Below are 18,347 nucleotides of genomic sequence, written 5' to 3' on the forward strand. Positions count from 1 at the left end.
CCCTTGAGGTAAGAGTTTGATGGCTTGTTGCACAGCGGGACAAGGGGACAGCGATGCTACCTTGACAATGGGCGACTTCAAAACCCCAGAGCTGAATTTGAAGTCACATGTCTGCGTGTCCATGTCCTTTATGGAGCACTGGATGGTATAACACAGTGTTTGCGACTAGCCAATAACTTGCAAGCGACCGGGCAAGGAACTTTTTCTTTTACCCAGATCTCCTGAGAAGCCCACTCATCGAGATACACGGGACAATCTCGAAATGAGATGGCGTTGTGACTGTTTGCATTCTTTGTTTCTCCGTTTGTTGTCCTGCGTGTCAACGTACTGCACTGAGATACTGGCTGAAAAATGGGGTGTGGAAGTACAACTCTGACTACTTTAAATAATGTAGCCGACAGGTGCACATTTCCAATTCACAGTTGTTTACTTTCACTTTTCACAACCCCCCCCCCCCCCCCCATATATACATTTTTTAATATGGCCAGTTCAATACTGTTTTAACTTTCCATAAGACTCATTAATAGTTTGTAAACAAACCTCCTCATACTGCTACAATAGTTTACTATTGAACATCTATCACCAGTAGAAACCTAACCAGAGAGTTCACAGTTCTTAAAGAATAGAATGGTACGTATGGAACAGACACTGCCATTGTTTCAACACACAGCCTAATAGTGTTACACTTATTTCATGGACGCATTGTTGTTGATCTAACCAACATAGGTTTCTCGTCTGAGACTAAGCCGTGGACTGACTGTCTCGTGACCAACATTCGGACCCTTATATATCCTCACAATAATAGGCACTGAAACTAAACATTGTTCAAAATTAAATTTTCAGAAGTTACAATTACTTAGCTCATTAAATTAACGGAATACATCAAAAAACTCGTTCCTTTTAACAGTTTCTTCTACTACAAGAGTCAGGCCGAATTATTTGTTTAAATCATGAAATTAACAAATATTAGTATGCAGACAATACTTTGGACAAAACTGTTAATTACTTTGGAATTAATGAAGGGCTGGTTTTGCAAACATGTTTCCGAAGAGAGCCAAATAGACACTTTAAGATTCCTAGTATTTCATCTTTCAAATGTTTATAATCAGTACAGCATTTAAATTTGTTTATAAGTCAACAGTAGAATTTAAGTTACGAAACAATTGCTGATTTCACCCTATAACTAATAGTAGATAGTTACTAGTAATATTCAAAATAAATTAGAAAATCAATTACATACATAAAGTTAAGCACAAAATTAGATCTGTTGTTATATTCTTTAAAACTGAGACCCAACCTTTCTCTTTTATGAAAATGCAGGTTATACTCACGTATTGTTTTTTGTTGTTGTGGTCTTCAGTCCTGAGACTGGTTTGATGCAGCTCTCCATGCTACTCTATCCTGTGCAAGCTTCTTCATCTCCCAGTACCTACTGCAACCTACATCCTCCTGAATCTGTTTAGTGTATTCATCTCTTGGTCTCCCTCTAAGATTTTTACCCTCCACGCTGCTCTCCAATACTAAACTGGTGATCCCTTGATGCCTCAGAACATGTCCTACCAACCGATCCTTTCTTCTAGTCAAGTTGTGCCACAAACTTCTCTTCTCCCCAATCCTATTCAATACTTCCTCATTAGTTATGTGATCTACCCATCTAATCTTCAGCATTCTTCTGTAGCACCACATTTCAAAAGCTTCTATTCTCTTCTTGTCTAAACTATTTATTGTCCATGTTTCACTTCTATACATGGCTACACTCCATACAAATACTTTCAGAACCAACTTCCTGACACTTAAACCTATACTCGATGTTAACAAATTTCTCTTCTTCAGAAATGTTTTCCTTGCCATTGCCTGTCTACATTTTATATCCTCTCTACTTCGACCATCATCAGTTATTTTGCTCCCCAAATAGCAGAACTCCTTTACTACTTTAAGTGTCTCATTTCCCAATCTAATTCCCTCAGCATCACCTGATTTAATTCGACTACATTCCATTATCCTTGTTTTGCTTTTATTGATGTTCATCTTATATCCTTTCAAGACACTATCTATTCCGTTCAACTGCTCTTCCAAGTCCTTTGCTGTCTCTGACGGAATTACAATGTCATCGGCGAACCTTAAAGTTTTTATTTCTTCTCCATGGATTTTAATACCTACTCCGAATTTTTCTTTTGTTTCGTTTACTGCTTGCTCAATATACAGATTGAACAACATCAGGGAGAGGCTACAACTCTGTCTCACTCCCTTCCCAACCACTGCTTCCCTTTCATGCCCCTCGACTCTTATAACTGCCATCTGGTTTCTGTAGAAATTGTAAATAGCCTTTCGCTCCCTGTATTTTACCCCTGCCACCTTTAGAATTTGAAAGAGAGTATTCCAGTCAACATTGTCAAAAGCTTTCTCTAAGTCTACAAATGCTAGAAACGTAGGTTTGCCTTTCCCTAATTTATCTTTTAAGATGAGCCTTAGGGTTAGTATTGCCTCACGTGTTCCAATACTTCTACAGTTTCCAAACTGATCTTCCCCGATGGTGGCTTCTACTAGTTTTTCCATTCGTCTGTAAAGAATTCGTGTTAGTATTTTGCAGCCGTGACTTATTAAACTGATAGTTCGGTAATTTTCACATCTGTCAACACCTGCTTTCTTTGGGATTGGAATTATTATATTCTTCTTGAAGTCTGAGGGTATTTCACCTGTCTCATACATCTTGCTCACCAGATGGCAGAGTTTTGTCAGAACTGGCTCTCCCAAGGCTGTCAGTATTTCTAATGGAATGTTGTCTACTCCTGGGGCCTTGTTTCGACTCAGGTCTTTCAGTGCCCTGTCAAACTCTCCACGCAGTATCATATCTCCCATTTCATCTTCATCTACATCCTCTTCCATTTCCATAATATTGTCCTCAAGTACATCACCCTTGTGTAGACCCTCTATATACTCCTTCCACCTTTCTGCTTTCCCTTCTTTGCTTAGAACTGGGTTTCCATCTGAGCTCTTGATATTCATACAAGTGGTTCTCTTTTCTCCAAAGGTCTCTTTAATTTTCCTCTAGGCAGTATCTATCTTACCCCTAGTGAGATAAGCCTCTACATCCTTACATTTGTCCTCTAGCCATCCCTGCTTAGCCATTTTGCACTTCCTGACAATCTCATTTTTGACATGTTCATATTCCTTAAGCCTGCTTCATTTACTGCATTTTTATATTTTCTCCTTTCATCAATTAAATTCAATATTTCTTCTGTTACCCAAGGATTTCTACAAGTCCTCGTCTTTTTACTCACTTGATGCTCTGCTGCCTTCACTACTTCATCCCTCAAAGCTACCCATTCTTCCTCTACCGTATTTTTTTCCTCCATTCCTGTCAATTGTTCCCTTATGCTCTTCCTGAAACTGTACAACCTCTGGTTTAGTCAGTTTATCCAGGTCCCATCTCTTTAAATTCCCACCTTTTTGCAGTTTCTTCAGTTTTAATCTACAGTTCATAACCAATAGATTGTGTTCAGAATCCACATCTGCCCTGGAAATGCCTTACAATTTAAAACCTGGTTCCTAAATCTCTGTCTTACCATACATACTCACGTCTGTTAATAGTAATTAGTCAAAAAAGAAAAACGAATTTTAAGGAGGCAGATGGCAGAACAAGAGGGCAAGTAAAAAAATATCCCAGCTTGCTTCATCACAGCATGGTCACCACTGCAGTTGATATAACGGAGAGAAAGAGGTGGACAATCGTCCTCGTGCACACCCCTACCACAGGTTACACATCTGGCCGGGTGTGACATTTGAGGGTGACACCGGTAGAAGCGCATCAGGGTCAGAATGTATGGTCGAACTGTGATAATTTCATAGCCTGCTTTGATCTTGGACGGAAGCACCACTCTATCAAAGGTGAGAAAAAGAGTGCATGTGGACACTAAGAAGGAATCGACATTTTACATCACCCGATGGACAGCAGTAACACCCTGATCAGATAGGTACAATAGGATTTCGGCCACGGTCGGACCTTTGAGCGGCCTAGTGTAAATAACACCATGGGAAGAATTCGGAGTTCTCTGGGCCTCAACACAACAGGATAGCCACGGAGGAGCAAAGCTGCAAGCAGTTTTTGTGCTTGAGAATCAGAAGTAGTCTCCAAAAGCAACATGCCATTGCATAAACAAGAGCAAGATTTCACAGGGGCAGCAATTGCATCAACACCTTTCTGAATAATAAACTGATTTACCGTAGCAAAAGACTGACCGTCTTCAGTACGTGAAATCACAAGGAACCGTAGTGCAGCTGGGAGGGTCTTTGAATTGTTAGCCTCACTCCATTTACATTTTGTAGCCATTGACTGTGAAGATGATTGGCTCATTGCGAGAAAATCCCCATGATTGCCAGCATCTCTGGTGGCACACTCCTTCCCTGGTGGCCCCCCTTCAGAAGAGGCACACCCACATTAGGTGATTGTTCACACCTCCCAAACGCCTGACAGAGGGATCAATCTGCAATTTGGGAAGGTAGCAACTCAGGCAATCACCCCACCCTGCGCATGGCCTGTACCAGGGGCTACACGCGAACCCTACCTGTTGAGCTGGGGCTGGGAATTACGTGTTACCCTGTCACCTGTTATGTGTCAAGATGCGTGGGTCGGCCTTCAGAAGCACACAGGGAGGAAGAGGGGGGAAACCTCAAATTCAAAATGGTGGAAGGATAGGAGAAGGTAAACAGAAAAAGGAAAAGGGAGCCAAAAATGGTGGTGACACTGTTCTTATGTCAGCGATGGACAATGCGGAACATTCCCAATAGCACCCCAGACATGTTCCCCAAGGGAGGAGAAAAAGAATAGCAAGAGGATAGACATGCAGCATGGAAGTGAAATGATGCTGCAAAGGCTGGGACCCCAAGGTAGACAAGCACAAACCCGCCAAATGGTGGTGAGCCCCCTGGGGAGGCCACTGGCTCTGAAAGCTTATACATTTCACCACGTTTTCTGTGTGTTTTTTGCTGCAAACACTTGATGAGAAGATATTTTTAACTAGCCTATTATGTTATGTTGGCATTCTTTGTATGATATGTTTTGTTAATTTATTGGCTCTTGTGGCAACACCTTAAAGTTCACGCACACTGTAAATTACACCTCTGAGTTGATGTAAAGACAGCATCAAGAGATATGCCATTTTCCTTTATCATAAACACGATCAGATTCTTTAGGGCTGTCACTGTCACTCACTCATTTTAATATAAAAAATTCTTTCATGAACACATGTTGGATTTCTTCAGTCTTCTCCTTCTTTAATACTATATTTTGGTAGTTACCATGCAGTGCAAGACCACAATCAGTTATTAAAAAAAAAAAAAAAAAAAAAAAAAAAAAAAAAAAAAAAAAAAAAAAAACCAAATACGGCCAACAAAGTTTTATTTAAAAGTGATTTATTCTTGGGACACATACAAGGTGATTATAATTAAAATTAAACATTCAAGCCGTTGTAGAAATAACATCACTGGTCAGAATGACATCAAATTGCAACAGACTATTATTGGAGAAGGGGGAAAACATATGGCATAAGACAAATAAACAGTTACAAAATGCAGCAATAGATGGCTCTGTAAGCATCATAATTTAACAGTGGTCGACTACAAGTGACAAATGAATCATACAACAATGCCTACAGTTTACATTTAACGTTAAACAAACTCTACTACTTAGTGTGCATGGGTGTACTGGTGCGATGCTGTTAGTTACGTATGCCCATCCACCACAGAAAGGTCATATTACATGGGAGGGGAAAAATCGGTTTTCAATTGTCCCGAAGCCAAAAACCGCATGAAAAGCATCAATCAAAATCAAATCAGATTATGAATTTCCATGAGACTGGCACAAAACATGTTCAATATGCTGTCCACCGTTTTCTGCAACAAGTTGAAATCGAGAAACATATGTTCCACAACTGATCAGAGAGTTTCCGGGGTCATGTTCAGTAAGTGTTGCGCAATGCATGCCTTCAGTGCAGCTAAGTTTGCAATCGCAACACCGAACACGACATCTTTCTGATAGCCCCACAGCCAGAAGTCAAATGTATTAAGATCAAGTGATTGGGACGACCAGGCTGTAGCGAAATTGCAGCTGATAAACATCAACAAAAGCAAAACGAGGATAATGAAATGTAGTCGAATTAAGTCGGGTGATTCTGTGGGAATTAGATTGGGAAATGAGACACTTAAAGTAGTAAAGGAGTTTTGCTATTTGGGGAGCAACATGACTGATGATGATCAAAGTAGAGAGGATATAAAATGTAGACTGGCAATGGCAAGGAAAGTGTTTCCGAAGAAGAGAAATTTGTTAACATCGAGTATAGATTTAAGGGTCAAGAAGTCGTTTCTGAAAGTATTTGTTTGGAGTGTAGCCATGTATGGAAGTGAAACATGGACGATAAATAGTTTGGACAAGAAGAGAATAGAAGCTTTTGAAATGTGGTGCTACAGAAGAATGCTGAAGATTAGATGGGTAGATCACATAAATAATGAGGAGGTATTGAATTGAATTGGGGAGAAGAGAAATTTGTGGCACAACTTGACTAGAAGAAAGGATCGGTTGGTAGGACATGTTCTGAGGCATCAAGGGATCACCAATTTAGCATTGGAGGGCAGCGTGGAGGGTAAAAATCTTAGAGGGAGACCAAGAGATGAATACACTAAACAGATTCAGAAGGATGTAGGTTGCAGTAGGTACTGGGAGATGACGAAGCTTGCACAGGATAGAGTAGCATGGAGAGCCGCATCAAACCAATCTTAAGACTGAAGACCACAACAACAACAACAACAACAACAACAACAACAATTCTATCATTTCCAAAATGGCGCTTCAGCAGCTGCTTAACTGGATTTGCAAAGTGCAGAGGTGTGCCATCTTGCATAAAAATGATCCCATCCACACTGTTGGAGAGCTGGAATGACGTGATTGTGCAAAAGACACTCATAGTGCTTACCAGTGACGGTACAGGTAACAGGACCAGAAGCACCTGTCTCTTCGAGAAAATATGGCCTTATGATAAATGATGCCATAAACCCGAACCACACAGTGACCTTTTCAGGACGAAGTGGTACTGTTTGATTTGCGTGTGGATTTTCCATTGCCCATATTCAACAATTCTGTGTATTGACATATCCTGTTAAATGGAAGTGGGCTTCTCTGTCCACAAAATCTTCCACAGCCAATCATTGTCCACTTCCATTCGAGCAAGAAATTCTAAAGCAAAGGTCTCTCTTGCTGGCAGGTCAACAGGAAGCAACTCATGCACCTGGGTAATTTTGAATGGATAGCAAAGAAGGATGTTTCGTAGGATTTTACACACCGTGCTCACGTGTATGTCCAATGTTCGGGCAATTCTCCGTGCACTACACATTTGCACACCATCACTCATCTCCTTCTGGATTGCTGTGGCTGCTTCCATTGACATAGAATTAATTTGTTTCCTCCCTCTACCAGGTTCCACACCAAAAGAACCCATCTTTTCAAATTTTCGAACAATTTTCTCCAGACCCACGGCAATCATCGGACCAACGCCTTTTATCAAACCCTTCAGTGTCCAGAAGTTCTGCAGATCGACGTGTGCACATTCATCATTCTTGTAATACAGCTTTACAAGCAGAGTGCGATCCTGCATTGAGACAGTCATAGTGACTGTCACACGTGGGAAAGGAGGAAAAGCCATGTACCTAGCGTGTTTTCATTTACATATCCTGACACATAAAGCACCATCTATTGATCAATTTTCACACTATTTTTTATTTTCTTCTGCTATACGTTTCCCCCTTCTTCAATAATATTCTGTTGCAATTTGACATCATCCTGACCAGTGGTATTATTCCTACAGCATTTTGAAAGTATAGCTTTAACTATAATCACCCTGTACAATACGGTAAAGCAAAAATAATGGATAGCTCTCTGAAGATCACGGATATTTTAAAAATACATGGAATAATTTTCAGATTACAATGAATTCTCTACAACTTTCCCTTTTATCACAAAAATTGAGTTCTGTTGTGCAGAGTCACACCAGTACCAAGTGCATGTACAAATGACATTCTGATTGTTACCATTTCACTTTGCATGTCTAACAGTAGTATTTCTCAGTCAGTAGTTCAATCCCATACAGTTGCACCTTCAATATACTGAGTGCAATGCAGGCAGTGGGAAATACTGCTAAAAGGTTTCCTAAGCAGTCAAACTGACAAAAGCTGCCACTTGTAGAATATTAAACCCACAATAAAGCTTAACAGGACCCTTTCACATTAAGTGGATCAGTTTTCTGAATCAGCCTCACCTCACCACTTCCAACCCGAATAAAATTTTGCACATACTTGTCTGTATAATAAAACTTCACTGGGAAAAATTTGAGCTCAAGATACAAAAATTGAAAGTTTTAGGAGACTTTCAGTGGTAGGCTGCAAAATTTTGTGCGTGTTATACAAAAGTTTAGGCCAATTTTAAGATGCCTTAGAACTGAAACTAGTAGTAGTCCAAGAGAGATATCTGGATTAGATACATAGCTTTTTGTGCCCACTACACTTAAAATTTGTGTCATGGGAGTGCCATTTAGTGGCTCTGCAGAGAAGTTACCTGCTAACAGTTTTTTCAAGTTGCAGAAAGTATTCTTGAATATTTCAGAAGTGGTAACTATTCAACCACATCCAAATATTTTTTATCAAATTTGTCATTAGGCATACACCAGTTCCATATTCAAATAATTATACCTATGTCAATCATTTCGTTGATAGACCTATGTCTCTCCTTCCCTTTGGGTTTTATTCTGTTGCTACATATTGTCACCTACTAGTTCCTTAATTTTTATTTAGTTACATAGAGTAGTTTTTTCATACTAAAAAGAGGTTTTGCTTGTTTTGGATGAACTCAAAAATACTACTGTCAAATATTCACCAACTGTTGTTACATTTACTATTTGACAGTTTTTGTTATTTTTAGGTGTCATAATCTTCTATATTTGCCAATATATTTACTTTATGTCTATATTTAATCAGAGCTAAAAGTTTTTATGATAGTGAAATCCCAAGGTGGAAATAAGTTAAAAATGAGAAGAGGCTGCTAATAACTTACATATGATTACACAAATGAATCCTAGACACTTGCTCCAGATGCACACTGACTATATACATGTGCACTGCATTTTAACTGTTGGAAACTGCCAACAACAAATACAAACCTATCAACCAAGCTGCAATCAACATGTGCCACTATTCGTCATATCGTTCAACCCACCACCATGCAAAATCTCCTTCTCGCACACAGTTTGTGAGGCTTAGACAGATGATCTAGAAATATTTATTATACACGTCCAAGACTTTACAAGCGAAAGGATGATTTACATCAACACAAAAAAGCATCAGGTGCAGAGCTCAGCCCCACGAAAACTGTGGCTCATCCCAGGGTAGCTGCAATTTAACCAGAACTAAAAAACCATGCTCATTAAAAAAAAACAATCAAAATAAACCATATTTAATTATGAAAATTTAATTAACATATAAAATTTTACACAATTAGCCTTACAAAAATTAAAAAGAGCTATCATATTTATTGAAGACCTGTATTTACTGTCACAAGAATTTATTTTATTGTGTTTTAACACTGTTCAACAACATTCACACTTTCAAAGAAAACTTTATTTGATGTAAGACTGTAACGACTATAAAGCACAATTTAGTCCTTTTTGGAAGCATGCAGAAATTTATAGATCTTCACTAATTTCTCCTCACTTTCCTCTCCTAAATTAACTCTTAATTTTGATCAAACAAGCCTGCAGGAGAATATAGTGCTGGTGGGGCAGGAGATGAGGCTTTCACAGAAGTAATGAACTGTGTTGGTATGTTTCCTCTTTTTATTGTGGTTTTCAGCTCCATTATCTTCTACCATTTGTTTGGGCAAAACTAAGTTACACCTGCATCAGAAAACATACTAGCAGGAAAATAATCATAATAATCACTCCCAAAAGACATAAAACTTGCAATCCACTCTGGATGCAGCTCTGCGAGCCAGTTTTATACACTTTCTTCTTGTTCAGCAGATAATCTTCCCCCCTGAATCTTGAATCTAATCTATTAGCAAGACAATGAAAGAGTTCTAGTGCTTGTTCCTTTCACTCTTCATTACGTTCCTATAGGGTTCCACATCGGAAAAAAATCCATCCATACTTTGACAGCTTCTGCAATATTCGTGCTGTCTGCTTTAAAAAGGTCCAGGGCTACGAAACATTTGACAGTTGTTGGAGAAAATGAGTGGCACTTAAATTGCACTGTTTGATTGTCAATAACAAAAAAATCCCAAAAACCCAATGTAACCCACTGGGTTGTTGTTTTTTCTTTTCTAAAAGCACCAGGAATTTTTCAATACTGAATTGCATAACATGTGGAGTACATTCATAAAAATCACCTACTGATGACAAAACTGATCTTTCTAATAAAACAAAAGTAAAGAAAAAAATATGTGATAATATTTAGCAGAACACATCAAGGTATGCACTAATTTGGTGTAAAAAAATTTATGGCATGTTTATGTATCAGGAACTTCTAGAATATTCTCAAACAACTGCTGCTAATTGGTACAACTGATAACACTTAACTTCACTATGTGACTACTAAAGATCACTCAATAAATTGTGTCTGTCCAAAAATGACTGCAACCAAACAAGAACGCTGGCTGATTTCTCCACAACTTTGACCTTACGTAATATGAAAATAGTGATTGATGTTGTCTTGAAATTTTCATGTGTTTGTGCATCTGCTCCGAATATCTCCTCTGAAGTACCACTAGTTTCAATTCTTAGCCATCTTAAATTTGGTTGAGACTGTTGTAGAGTTTGCATAACATTATATATTGCCCTAATAACAGCACATAAACATTTAATTTTTGTATCTTGAGCTCAAATTTTTTGCAGGTCATTATTATTGTATAAGAAACGTGTGTTAAATTATATCAGATTGGAGATTGGACCACTGGTCCAGTAGTTGTGAATATCTTCTGGCACTCAAACAATATGACAAGTTGCAGTAACAACTACTTTATAAAGCATATACAGTTTTCCTCTAAAGAAACTGTAGAAACAGGTAGAGTAAATTTCTAAAAAAAACTTTGTTGCTCACCCTTGAATGCCTCTGTGGTGCTTCTGTGAGTCCACGTATTTGTAGTGATTCTGCAGTTCTAAGGAATGCTGATAACTGTGCCTGTGCAACATTGACCTCTCCAGCATACATGAACTCTACCAGAGACTTCAAATGTCTGAATTCCACATCACGCATGAACAATATAGGATGTTTGCAAGGATTACTCTGCAAAAACGGATAAATTCATATACAACTCCATAAAAAAGAAATCATAGAAAGCATTGCAAGTGAACCAATGAAATATATTTATTATTTTCCAGTAATTCAGAAATTAACATGTATTTCATCCCACACAAATTAATATTTTACACCAGAGCTACAAAATACAGACAAGTGAAATGAAAATCGTCTGCAATGAAGTCCACATATGTTCTTTTTAACATACTGGGAGGAGAGGGGGTTGGGCACGGGAAGCTAAACATCTGTTTCCCATAGGGTGAAAGGAATTCATTATGTGCACATAGAAATTTTATTCACCTGAACTACTAAACGAAAACAAAAGATCTCTTCCTAGAAATAGTTGACTATTTCTCATTTCTGTTACATAACACACCACAAATTTTATTACAATTGGGCCACTGAGTCAGAATGTGCTACAGTCACTCCAATTACCTTCTGACATAATTCTGCAGTCACTGATAACATTTCAACACTGTAGGATGAATTATAATCTACAAATACCACAGACTACTTTGCAAAATAAATCCATACCTAATATTTCCAGATTAAGTGAAATTTTATAAAATCGTAAAGGTCCTCAATAGTATTTCACCTTGAAAAGTTCCTTGAAGTAAGGACTACAAGCTGATAATACAACTTTATGTGCTTTTAGACGCTGTCCCTCACAAGCCAATGTCACATCCACAAAGTCTTCTTCATCACGTAATGCCTCAAACTGGGATGTTATGTTCATCTGGAAGTTATTCCAGCGTAGACAGAATTGCTGCTCATCTGCCATTGTTGAACTGCAGAAAAAAATCACTCTTTAAGACACTACATCAGGTAAGTTAAGCATTAACTAACAATCAATGAAAATAAAGTTCATATTCATTTCCACACAAATGCAGCTTCAATTTGCATTCAACATGTATTTCTCCTTTCACACTCCTAACAGCGAGGCATTTCTGCACTGTGAAGACTACACAACTAGAGGAGATCACAACAAGATTCATATTAAAATTTTATGTTGAGATTGACACACACACCTTCTGCTCTGTTTTCTAATCATTAGCCTACTTGCATGTCTGACACCATGGAAAGAGATTTTCTAAACCTCCTATATACAATTTGATAAATAGGGACTTTTGACTGTCTCGAATTGGATTTCACTTTACTACCTTCAAAACAATGAGGCATGAGCCATTTCTTGAAATATTACACTCTGGTTTCAACAAAAGAACTGTAAGAGGGGAGGGGATGTTTATAAAATCTACACTTGAAATTCCAAAATGTGTAGTCAATAGTGTGATCACACATTAAAGAATGAAGACAGCGCCAAACTTCAGATTTCCATATGTTGACTCTGAATGGAATTTCTCAGTTTTGACATTACTACATTAAGCCACACACATTTTTGCAACTCTAAAAACGAGCAAGAGATCAACTTTGCCCCATGATTTTCTGTGCAGACTCTTTTTATTTTTTTTATTTTTTCAGCTTTGATAAATTTGAATGAATTTCTATACTGACTGCTGTTCAAAGACATCACACAGGGTCCAGAAACCCATCAGCCACATTATGCCATTTTGCATGGAGACATATAAGTACTGGTCATAACCCACATATTGCGTGTGTGTGTGTGTGTGTGTGTGTGTGTGTGTTATTTTTGTAGGCATTGTAACCTGCACTCTCACAAAATGAAGTCCACAAAAATATAAAGCACTTTGGCTCTCAAACACTGTTTATTGTGCATGCTACTGTGCAAGTGCAAGTTGCCCATTGCAAGCAGTTATATTTTCTAACCAATCAGCCCCCCCCCCCCCCCCTCTCTCTCTCTCTCAAAAAAAAAAAAAAAAAGGGGGTGAGGCATCAGTCCATTTTTTGGACTTAGTATGTCTGAAAAGCAGACAATGACAAAGATATGTTACATGTTGCAGGATTCAAGTTAGCTTTTTACACCTGTGGAGAAAATATGGAGAAAGGAGGGATTGCCACATTCGTCAGCAGAAACTGTTTTAATTTCAAGAATACTGATATTAATTAATTTTGCTCAGAGCAGCACTTAGAAGCTTAAGCATAAGAATTAGAATTTCATAGCAAGTTCTTTACAATAGTAAGTATATACAGAGCACCCTACGAAAACTTTAAACTCTTCATTAAAAATCTGGAAGCTCACATAAAAAAAAGGAAACCTTGGTTGCTGGTGATTTTAAAGTAGATTTATTGAATAGCTCTGTTACTGAACAATTACTGCAATCAGTAACACTGTCTTTCCATTAATTCCTGCTGTGAACTTTGCAATTAGGATATGTGAATGCTCTGAGACTGCTATTGATAATATCTTTGTAGAAAAATCTAGGCAAACAACACATATCACAAAACCAGTACTAAATAGGCTATCTGATCATCACATGCAGCATATTCTGCCAAACGCTGAAACTTGTCAGTACAAAAAAATCTATTAAATCTGAGTACAGAAGGGTAATAAATCAGTCAAAACTTGAGAATTTTAGGAGAGTACTCAAAGACATGAACTGTATAGATTTTTACAATACTTGTGACTCAAATGAAAAATACAAAGCATTCATAAATAACAGTACTTCCTCTTTTGAAAATGATTTTCTCCTAAAGGTAACTCAAATAACACAGAAGTCTAAAAATAAACCACGGATTACACAAGGAATAAGAATCATGTGGGACAAAAAGGAGACTGTATCTACTATCTGCAAACACCTCTGATGTTAACGTTGTAATGCATTACAAAGAATACTGCAAAATATTGAAGCAAGTAATACGGAAATCTAAGCGGCTTTATAATGAGAAAAAAATAATTACATCAGATAACGAAATAAAAACTATATGGGATATAGTGAAGACAGACACACATGGACCCAAAAAGGAAGAGAAACAGAGCGCTGGAAAAATAAATGAGACATTGGTAACAAGAGCATGTAGTGTTGCAAACCTCTTAAACAAGTACTTGTGTTACTGACAGGTTGGGGTTATCAGGTTCAGTTAACAGTGCAATGGAATATCTGAGACAAGTCTTTACTAATAACTTCAGCAGAACGGAAATGACACTTACATCTCCCAAAGTAGCATCCATCATAAAATCCTTAAAATCAAAGTATTCTAGTGGTTACGACAACATTTCAATGAAGTTACTCAAAGAGTGCTCAAGTGAGTTGAGTTCTGTCTTAAGTTATTTGTGTAATCAATCTCTTCTCAGCGGAACATTTCCAGACTGGTTAAAATATGCTGAAGTTAAGCCTCTTTAAAAGAAGGGTGACAGAGAGATACCATCAAATTATCAACTGATTTCTATTTTGTGGCTTTTTCAAACATATTTGAAAGGGTTGCGTTTAAATATCTCCTTACGCATCTGATTGCATATAATATATTGTCCAAGTTTAGGTTGTCTGAAACAGATAAGGCTATTTACACAAACAGTGAGAATGTACGTAAGTCATTAGACAACAGAATAGATACTACTGGCATTTTGTGACCTTGCAAAAGCCTTTGACTGTGTGAATCACAGCATCCTCTTAAATAAATTAGAATATTATGGAGTTACCAATAGTGGGGCGAAATGATTTGACGAAATACCTGTGGAGCAAGCAATCAGTCTTAGTGTGGTGTTCCTCAAGGTTCCATCTTTGTGTACATTAATAGCCTCTCATTTATTACAGTGCCAGATGCTAAATTTGCTTTGTTTGCAGATGACACAAACATTGCAGTAAATAGCAAGTCATGTATAGATTTAGAAATGGCTGCTAATCAAATTTTCATGTACATTAATAAATGGTTTAAAGCTAATTCACTGTCATTAAACTTTGAAAAGAGCCACTACATGTAGTTCAGAGCCTGTAAGAGATTTCCTTCCCGCATGAGTACAACATATGAAGACATGCAGATCAAAGAGTGTGACAGTGTTAAATTTCTGGGATTACAAGTTGATAGTACATTAACTTGAGAAGGGCATACCACAGCATTGCTGGAGCGCCTAAACAAGTCTGTATTTGCAGTGAGAATGATGTCTGATTTAGGAGACTAAATACAAAAAAGTTTCATACTTCACTCACTTTCATTCTATTATGTCATTTGGGATCATATTCTGGAGTAACTCAACAAACCAAGCAAAAGCTTTTAATGTGCAAAAGCATGTAATAAGACTCATTTTTGGTGCAGCTTCAAGAATATCCTATAGAAACCTGTTCAAGGAACTTGGTATTCTAACCACCACATCTCAGTATATTTATTCCTTAATGAAATTTGTTGCAAGTAATGTGTGTCTATTTCCCACCAATAGCTCAAAACATAGTATCAATACTAGGAGTATGAACAATCTACACAAAAACCTAAAATTACTTAACTTGTTAAAATAAAATGGGCCTAATGTACAGGAACACACATTGCCAAAAAATTTCCAGCAACCATTAAAAACTTGGTTCCAGATAAAGCACAGCTTAACAGAGTTTGAGAGACTTTTCGATAAGCAGCTCCTTCTACTCTGTAGATGAATATCTTAACAGAGACTGTCAGACCAGCTTCAGTAAAAATGCCTGCTTTCAAAGGAAGTCTTTGGCATTGTTATGGTTGTAATAGTGTCATCTTTTGGTTGGGTTGGCTTGTTTGGGGGAGGAGACCAGACAGCAACGTCATCAGTCTCACTGGATTAGGGAAGGATGGGGAAAGATGTCGGCCGCGCCCTTTCAAAGGAACAATCCCGGCATTTGCCTGGAGCGATTTAGGGAAATCACGGAAAACCTAAATCAGGATAGCTGGGCGCGGAATCGAACCGTCATCCTCCCTAATGCGAGTCCAGTGTGCTAACCACTGTGCTACCTCACTCGGTCGCCATCTTTGTATATGTACTTGCATGCGGTGAAACTTCTTCGGAAATTTCACATCAGTTGGGGAAAAAAAGCGAAAGCTGATGTAAAATTTACCTTAGCGTGAACTAGCTCTCTGAAGATGAACCTGTCAGTTCAAAACCCAGTAACAATGCTATTTAAATAAATAAATAGTATTGTAAAAGGTGGTTTGTTGCTCTTATCTTCAATGTAAGAGTCAACCTATATTTTGTACACAGCCATGAGCTTAGAATGTCAGTTTTCAACAAAATAGCAAACAGTATTAGATCTCATCATTTCCATGTCCTTTCGTTTCTTAGGCTTTATGTGAAAAACATAGTCACGTGTAAATGTTTTCGTGTGATGCATTCAGTTTTAAAGCTGTCAGTTCTATGGCCAGAAGGAAAGGTAGTAGTGCCTCATAAAAGTGAAAATATCAATTTTTATCTAAAGAAGAGTGTCATTTTTTGCTTTTGGTTTCTTACAAAGAGCTACAATTTCTAAACTACAGAACAATATAAATTCAAGATTTTGTTACGTCAGTTGATTCACTTCTATGACAAGGGAAATGTGATACATGCAGCTCTACCGTTAGACCTGATAAGATGGAATATTCAAAGAAAATTATTGTATAGAAACTCTGGACCCACTAATGTCCACAGTTGAAAATTCTACTATTTAATTTACTGAATAAATTTGTTTTCTGTTTTATCTTCCAAAACATGATTATGACATGTTTTAGCAGTTGTAATTCACTGTCATAGACACTGATTAGGTGCTTAGTCAAGTTTCTTTGTCCTCCCTTCAATAGAGATATGCAAAATCAATTTGGAGATACCCCACAATACTGATTACATTCTTTGAATGCTGAAAATGTTAAAATAAGAAAGGATCGTTGGCTGGAACTGCTCCCCTCATGATCTATAGGAGTAACCTTGGATGCATGCGAGTGCTTGTAGTCATTTAGCTGTCTTTTTACTTACATTCTACTCATTAACAGCAGCACAAGAACTCTGGACAATGTCTTAGAGAAATAATTAGCACGTCCAGAAACGCAGACAGATCTTCAAATGTTATTGGAAACATGGGAATGCAGTTTCGGAATTAAGTGCTAGATCAGTAACACAATATCACAAGACAAGTATGAATGGGATACAACTGCACTTGCAACAAAGAGAAAATGGCATAGGATGCAGATTAAAATTTATATGGACATTAGACTGGGTGATTGGTTCGTGGTTAAGTGACTAAATAGTGAGGTCACAAGTAGTGCCTGTATCAAGAGATATTTCATCTGGAGTTAATCCTGTCAGACAGAAATTTGATTGAATTATGAAAGAACTTAGGTGTTGTAAAACTGTGGCATTGAAAGCAATACCGATGGCAGAGCTGAGAAATTAAAGAGAAGTAGAAGTATTTGGGTTGGGTTAGTAAGTACATCAGACCAGACAAGGGGTCTCCCAGGGCTCATCTACAGGGAGAGAAATCCCACCTGTATCTGACCCCCTGCCAACCTAATAAAGGGCAAAGGAAGTTACAAGGCAAATAATGTTTTCTAGCCAAATGATGAATAATAGTAAAAGTGAGAAGAAAACTTAATAGGCAAAAGTAGGATGATGATGATAAAATAAGGTGGGCGAATAACCAGTTCAGCAAGGAGGTGCGGAGAGGTGAGTGACCCCAAGCCTCTGTATACAACAGGAAACGACTCACTCCTGATCCATTAGAGGCGAAGTCGTAAAGAACACCACCCACCAATCATCAGAGTGCCATCCCTACAATATGGTACAGGAGAAAAATGGGGCTAACCACATCTAAAAACAATTAAAACAAGAGTAAAAGAGAGATGAACAAGGTAGCTGGCAAACGAGGCAGATCAAGGGTTCCCCACACTCAGAATGCAGTGCGAGATGACCCAACCTTAACCACTCTGTCCCTGCCCCCAAAGTATTTTAATTATAATTAATTTAGAAAGCTCCACTCCAGTTGTAATAATGTTAGTTAAGCCATGACCGGTCTTTAATATCCCGTCTTCAGTTGTATGAAATTATTGTATTTGGTAATACACAATCAATGCAAGAGTTCCAATCATTGCATGTGGGCAGAAATTGTCACACTGGGCTACCAATCAGTAGGAGCACCAACCACAGGGTGAGTCACTAGAAATTAAAACACTGT

At 37.9% G+C, this 18,347-nt stretch overlaps 1 protein-coding gene across 8 annotated transcripts in view; it reads right to left on the bottom strand.

Moving 5' to 3' along the window:
- Positions 1 to 18,347, bottom strand: part of LOC124606181 (protein abrupt-like) — a 260,199-nt gene that overhangs the window by 221,896 nt on the left and 19,956 nt on the right. For all 8 annotated transcript variants that reach the window (XR_006978697.1, XM_047138198.1, XM_047138173.1 and 5 more), the window contains exons 2-3: positions 11,930 to 12,122; positions 11,137 to 11,322 (exon numbers count right to left, since the gene is read on the bottom strand). Coding sequence is in view for 7 of the 8 variants with exons in the window: in XM_047138198.1 (XP_046994154.1) it covers positions 11,137 to 11,322; positions 11,930 to 12,115 (372 nt within the window). In the remaining variant the exon portion in view is untranslated. The remainder of the gene's footprint in view (positions 1 to 11,136; positions 11,323 to 11,929; positions 12,123 to 18,347) is intronic.

This window comes from Schistocerca americana, chromosome 1, assembly GCF_021461395.2.
Source record: "Schistocerca americana isolate TAMUIC-IGC-003095 chromosome 1, iqSchAmer2.1, whole genome shotgun sequence".
NCBI classification, from domain to species: domain Eukaryota; kingdom Metazoa; phylum Arthropoda; class Insecta; order Orthoptera; family Acrididae; genus Schistocerca; species Schistocerca americana.